A 7,344-nucleotide genomic window follows, 5' to 3' on the forward strand; every position below is an offset into this window, starting at 1 on the left:
GTGGGTGGGCATCTGCAGCTGGTGCATGGTGGGCCAATTGTGTCATTGTTTCTCTGTGTCATGGTAGTTCTCAATTGAGCGGCTGTGGCCGGCCTGAGGGCCGCTGCACAACAGCGCTCGCTGCTGCGTGGCTCCCCCTGCGCCGAGGGCCCTCCTTCTGGGCTCCTACGAGGCAGGGAGCGAGCCGGCCAGAAGACCAGTGCTCCCCGCCTGTGGCTCCCCATGCACATCAACTGCCCATTTTTAATTGAGTCATTTATTTCAGGGAATTGTCTGATTATTTTGAACTCTTTAAATATATTTTAGTTTCTAGTCCTCTGAGGAATAGCTGGCAAAAATTTTTTCCCATTCTGTAGGTTATCTCTTCACCCTGTGGTCTGCTGTGCAGAAGATTTTTATTTTGATATTTTCCCATTTTGTCTATTATTGGTGTTATATCTTGTACAAAGTCTTTGCCTATGCCTATGTCTTCAAGAGTTGTACCTATTATATCTTTCAGCTGAGCCAGTGTTTCTGTTGTAATATCTGAGACACTGATACATTTGATTTTGTTTTAGTACAGGTTGAGAGACACAGATCTAGGTTCATTCCTCTGCATGTGGATAACCAGTTTTCCCAGCATCATTTGTTAGTTTGTCTTTTCTCCAGCTTATGTTTTTGGCCTCTTTGTCAAAAATCAGAAGGCTGAATGTCCTGGTTTGTGTCTGCATTCTCTATTCTATTCCATTGATCTGCATGTCTGTTTTTGTGCCAGTATTATGCTGGTTTTTTTTTTTTTTTTTTTTTTTAGTCACTGTTGCTTTGTAATACAATTTGAAACCCAGGATTTTGAAACCTCCTGGTTTGTTCTTGTTGCCTAGGATTGCTTTTGTTGTTCTGGTTCCATATAAATTTTAGGATTGTTTTTCCTAGTTCTGTGAAGAATACTGTTCATACTTTGATTGGAATTACATTAAATTTATATATAAGTTTTGGTAATACAGCCATTTTGATAATACTGGTTTTGCCTAGCCAGGAACAGGGGTTGTCTTCCATTTTCTGATGTTGTCTTCAGTCTCTTTCTCATGATAGTGTAGTTTTTGTTATAGAGGTCTTTCACTTTCTTGTAAGTTGATCCCTAAGTATTTGATTTTGTATGTTATTGTGGATGGAATTGTTTACCTAATTTCTTTCACTGTGGGTTCATTGTTGGTGTACAGGAACACTATTGATTTTTATGTATTTATTTTGTGTCTTGCTATTTTGCTGAATTTATTCTAAGAGTCTTCTAGAAGGGACTTTATTTTTTGTTTTGAGACAGGAGCTCATAATGTAGTACAAGCTGGCCTTGAACTCACTGTGTAGCCCAGGCTGGCCTCAAACTCACAGTGATCCTCCTGCCTCAGCCTAAGTGCTGGGATTATAGGTGTGCACTATGTCTGACCTTGTTCCTGATTTTAGAGAAAAAGCTTTCAGTATTTTCCCATTAAGTGTGATGTTGGCAATGGGTTTATGATAAATGGCTTTTTCATTAATTTGAGATAAGGTATTTCTATAATGATTTTTTGAGTTGTTTTCTTTATCATGAATGGATGTTAGATTTTGTCAAAGCCCTTTTGTGCATCTACTGAGACGATCATGTGAATTTTGTCCTTGTTTCTCTGTGTATGATGTGTTACATTTATTATCTTACATATGTTGAACCATCCATGTGTCCCTGGGATGAAATCAATTTGGTTATGATCTATGATGTTTTTAATGATTTGCTGCATTGTTTGCCAGTATCTTATTGAGGCTTTTTATGTCTATGTTCATGAAGGGAGTTTGGCCTGCAGTTTTCTTTTCTTGCTATGTCCCCGTCCTGTTTTGGTATGAGTAATGCTAGCTTTCAGGAATGAGTTAGGCAGTACTTTCAGTCCTTTCAGTTTCATTGAAAAGTTTGATGAGAATACTGGAGATAGATGTTCCTTGAAGTTCTGTTAGAATTGTGCAGCAAATCCATTGTGTCCTGAGCTTTTCTTTATTGGTAGAGTTTTTATTACTGGCTCTATTTTATTGCCTATTATTGGCCTATTCAGAATTTCTGTATCTTCATTAAATTTTGGTAATTCAATACATGTCTAGGAATTTCTCCATTTCTTCTAGGTTTTCCAGTTTATTGGAACATGCTTTTGTAGTAGTTATAAATCTTTGTATTTTAGCAGTGTCTGTTATAATTTTGTCTTTTTCATCTCTAATTGCATTGATATGGATCTTTTTCTTTCCTTTTTTTGATAAATTTGGCTAAGGTTTTATCAATTTTGTTTATCCTTTTAAAGAACCAACTCTTCAATTCATTGATCCTTTGTAATGTTTTTTAAGTTATCGATTTCATTAATTTCTGCTCTGATTTTTATAATTTCTTCTATTAATTTCAGCTTTGGTTTGTTATTTTTCTAGGATTTTGAGATGTATCATTTGGTTATTTATGTAGGATTGCTCAATTCTTTTTTTTTCTTTCTTTTTGAGACAGTCGTGCTTTGTAGTTCAGGCTGGCATTGAACTATGTAGCCCAGGCTGGCCTTGAACTTGTGGCATTCCTCCTGCCTCAACTCACATGCTGGGATTACAGGCGTGCCTACCACACCTGGCTCAACTATTCTAATGAGTCGATTCAGTTATACACTTTCCTCTTAGATCTGCTGTCATTGTGTCCCATAGGTTTTGCATGTGTGCTTCCATTGTCATTTAATTTTAAGAGCCTTTTTATTCCTTCTGTGATCCATTGATTATTCATTGTAATAATTACATTGATTATTCAAGTAATATCAAGTTTAATCTCCATGTATTTGTGTAACTTTTCTGGTTTTTTCTGATTTAGATTTCTGACTTCATTGCACTATGATCTGATAGTATGGCAAGGATTATTTCTATTCTTTTGTATTTATATAGGCATGTTTTATGGCCTAAGACATGATCTCATTCAGAAAAAGGTCTCTGTACTGCTGAGAAAAATGTGTGTTCTGTTGCTCTTGGATGAAACATCCTGTAGATATGTTAAGTTCATTTGTTCAGTGGTGTGGTTTAACTGACATTTTTTTTTTGTTAAGTTTTTGTCTAGCTGATCTAATTGTAAGAGTAGAATATTGAAGTCCCTGCTGTGATTGTATTGGTGTCTGTCCTTTTTGTGATCTCTGTCCTTTTATGTTTATAGAAACTTATAAATTGTAATCTCTTCCTATTGAATCGTTCCCTTTACCAGTATATAGTGGCCATCTTTGTCTCTTCTGACCAGTTTTGACTTGAATGCTGCTGTGTCTGAAATTAAAATATCTACTCCTGCTTTGTTTTTAGTCTCTGGCTGCATGGAGAACCATTTTCTATCTTTTCACCTTTAGCCTGTGAGCTGCTTTTGGGATTAGATGTGCCTCCTATAGGCAGTGTATGACTGCATTTTGTTTTTTGATCCTGTCAGTCTGTATCTTTTGATTGGAGAGTTAAGACCATTGACAGTGAGTTACTATTATAAGGTGTACTATGAATCCTGTCATTGCCTTATTTTTCAAGTGTGGATTCCTTTTTTTTTTTCTTTTATTTAACTACTCTCCCAGTTAGATGTATACTTTCCTTTGGACTCTTTGATGTTAGGGGCTTTCCTGTCTGTCTAGGATTATCAGAGCTTTCCTGTCTTTTATTGTTCATATCATTGGCCTCTGTAAAGTTATTAAATCTCAAAGAAGTTCATAGGTAGGAATCACTTTTTAGATTGAAGGATAGGATTCCAGAAGACCTGGGTTGTCAGGCCAGCTCTGTCTGTTGAGAAATCACGTGGGTTCAAATCTCAAGGGATCTGTAGTAGTCAGCTTTCCCATCACTGGTACACACTGCCAACATCCACAACTTAAAGGACGGGCTTAATTTGCTGAAGGTCCAGGAGATTCAGTTCATGGTCAGCTAGCTCTAAGGCAGTAAACATCACGGTGGAAGGATGTGGTGGAGCAAAGCTGCTCAGTCCTGGTGGCTGGAAGCAGAGAAGGGGAACTCTACCTGAGAGGAAGGGTGAGGGGTCAGAGGTAGACCCCAAGGCCATGCCTCTGTGATCCATCCAGACAGGTGATCCACCAATTCCCAGAGAAGACCCTAAAGTAAATCAAGTTGACATTCTACCCTAACCCCAACACAGGATCTTCAAGTGCCAAAAGAATCTTGAAGGATAGATGGTAGTAAAATGGTAGGCAATTTATATTTCTATTCATTAGCTAGAGAAACTGAGGTACAAGTTAGTGACTTACTAAGGAATTTATAGCATTCGTGGCAGAGTGAGGTCTATATTTAGTCTGTTGTTTTGTTTTATGGCTGTAAGACTGAGCCCAGGGCCTCACAAATGTTAGGGAAGTACAATACGACTGAGCCCCCATCCCAGCCCAATGCTGATTTGTTATTACTTGAGTTTTGTTGTCAGTACTAAATGAGGGTCTTCAGTTTCTTTATGTGGTGATATCGATACTTTCACCTTTATTTACAGAGGACCCTAAGGAGTTGGTGACGTGCTACTTTTGATGGCATGGCAACAGTAAACATCATTTGTCCAATATATTATGATCTCATATGTTAAAAAAAAAATCCTTTACTAGTGAAGACCCAAGGAAAAGGTTTTTGACAGATGTGAATAACTACTCAGGGATGTAACTGAAAGTCAAATATTTACTTAAAATATGTATTAGTTTAAATATAAATATATATTTATTTTAAAATAATATTTAGTGTTAGCCCAGTTGTGTAGTATTTGTGAAGCTTTGGGTTGTATTCCCAGCACTGAAAAAATAAATCACATGTTGGATACATTAATACTGAGACCATTTTGGAAACTTACTCAAATTTTTTCAGTGCCTGTTATCACTAGAGGAACTCTGTATCTTCTCATTATTTGAGCATAGTATTTTCACCTCTATCCATATTTGCTGAGATACTGTTTGAGTCTGTATCTGATGCTGTAACTGGAAGTTCTACATGAAGTCACAAGTACCATATGTTGTTTATGGTCATGACCATAAACCCTTTTTTAGACATGGTCTCACTATGTATTTCAGCCTGCACACTATGTAGCCCAGCCTGGCCTCAAAGTTATAGAAGTTCTCTTGGCTCAGCATCTGGAGTCCCGGGATTACAAACGTGTGCAACCACACCCACCTTCCATATAATCAGTTAGAATATTGCTCCTTTAAGGAGGGTATTTTGGAGACAGGGTCTCACTATGTTGTCCAAGCTGGCCTTGAAGTCACTGTGTAGCCCAGGCTGGCCGCCAGCTCATGGTAATCCTTCTACCTCAGCCTCCCGAGTGCTGGGATTATAGGCGTGCGCCACCACACCTGGCAGAATGTTGAATTTTTTTGGTGATCTTTAAGTGGCATGAATTGTGATGTCTAATACATGCACCTGAAGTTACAAACTTAGATATTTGTTTAACTTCGCTTTATTTATTTATTTATTAATTACCAGGAATCAAACTCATGACCTTTTGCTTGACAGGCAGGCGCTGTGCTGCTGAGCTATGTCCCCAGCACTAACTTCACTTTTAGAGAATCAGTTGTTAGGTGATCTTTGTAAGCACTGCAAACTGGGTATTATTCTCTGCTATATGATAAACTAGTAGTCCAAGAACTTTTTTTTTTGGTTTTTTGGTTTTTCTCCGGTACCGGGAACCGAATTCACGACCTTGCGCTTGCCAGGCAGGCACTTTGCCGCTGAGCTAAATCCCCAGCCCCTAGTAGTCTAAGAACTCTTAAGAGCAATATATTTGACACTTTGTGATTAATCACTGGAATAGTAGGTTTCATCCAATTCAGACACTTTTTTAGCTTGAATATTTTGTTTCTTGTAAAGAACTCTGCAATGTAATAATGCTATGTGGACACACTGGCCTTTACAAATTTGTTTCTCTGCAGGGGACAGCAGTTTGCTCAGCAGATACAACAACAGAATCCTGAACTTATAGAGCAACTGAGAAATCATATCCGGAGCAGATCATTCAGCAGCAGCACTGAAGAACATTCCTGACTTGATCAGGGATGTTATCCCAGAATGAAAATGGTTTATCGCTATGAAGTGTTCAGTGTAGATAGTAGCCAAAAACAAAACAAAACAACAAAAAGCACCAAAATAACAGAAGAAAACCTCTTGTGTGTATTCTTAAAGAACAAATCTGTTTAGAAAATAGGTTTATCACAGACTGGAACATGACTCCTTTGGAAATGAATGCTCACGAGCCTTGTTAAGTGCCAGTACCACACTTGGACAAGGTTCCATCCATTTTCAATCTTTTATCATATTTGTACATTAGACTTAATATCAGAGTATATTTATTGAATTGTAGTACTGTTCATTAGTGAGTTCTTTAGCTCCAACTTCCCCTATGCAAAGTGTTTTGAGAAGGGGACACAAGGGGAAAGGTTTGCCCTACTGGTTTAGAGGAAATACTGAGCAGCATGTCAGGAGAGAAGAAACGCATAATTTCAGGTTAGCTTTGGTAAGTGCTGTCAATAATGAATATACATCAGAGGTGCCAGCGCTATCTTTAGTGTTCCTTGTGATGAGTGACAGGGAATCTTAAGGGCTGGTGGAAAGTAGAATTTGGTGCAATGGATATTTTGAAGAGAAGAAGTAAAGAATGTGAATGTATAGGAAGTAAAGGTAGGATGCTCAGGTTTTCTGCATAGTTGTAAGTAATCTTGTCTATAGTTTAGTTTTGATAACATTAGCATGGCCTAAAATACATTTAGAAGTCCTTAATGGTACTGGTTAGGTCAGTGATGTAACTGTTTAACGTTACCCATTTCCCTGGTTGCAAACTTACCTCAGAAACTACCAAATATATCTAATTAGCACACAAAGCCAACGGCTTGACCCTAAGTTAAGGATATTCTAAGTGGAATTTAATTATGTGCCCATAAGCACTGATTTAAAAAAAATAATTATTTGGTGGATAACAAAAATACCACTAACATTGTTCATCCATGTAGTCTTCTCATATAATTTAGCGCAGTGTACCAGTCTTACGCCTAACCTTAATTTGATGCAATTTAAACATGGGATTTAAAATACTTTATTCTGAATTAGATGCCATATTGGTTGGTGGAGGGAAATGGCATTAGGTATTAATGGCGTGGTTGTAAGAACAGTGGTGGATAAGATCTAATTCCAGCTCAAATTTCTTGTTTATTAATCATGAAATTGGGGAAGTGAGGCTGACATGTAATGATTTTACAAGTGTTGTGAGGGAAAACTGAAAAACAATGTAAGGTAAAATTAAGTCAGTAAAGATGTGATAAGGGCCTTACTCTATTTTCAGAAGCCTATTTGGTATTCTGAAAGTTTAATACTTAATCT

The 7,344-nt window shown here is 37.5% G+C and overlaps 1 protein-coding gene across 2 annotated transcripts in view; it reads left to right on the top strand.

The window, feature by feature from the left end:
- The window catches only part of Sgtb (small glutamine-rich tetratricopeptide repeat (TPR)-containing, beta), a gene marked incomplete in the record, with an annotated part of 51,922 nt that extends 45,592 nt beyond the window's left edge, over positions 1-6,330 (top strand). For both annotated transcript variants that reach the window (XM_005392623.2, XM_005392624.2), the window contains 1 exon segment: positions 5,904-6,330. In XM_005392623.2, the coding sequence (XP_005392680.1) occupies positions 5,904-6,015 (112 nt within the window).
- Positions 6,331-7,344: the final 1,014 nt, after the last annotated feature.

The sequence above is a fragment of the Chinchilla lanigera genome, unplaced genomic scaffold (genome assembly GCF_000276665.1).
Source record: "Chinchilla lanigera isolate Chin_1 unplaced genomic scaffold, ChiLan1.0 scaffold00045, whole genome shotgun sequence".
NCBI classification, from domain to species: Eukaryota; Metazoa; Chordata; class Mammalia; order Rodentia; family Chinchillidae; genus Chinchilla; species Chinchilla lanigera.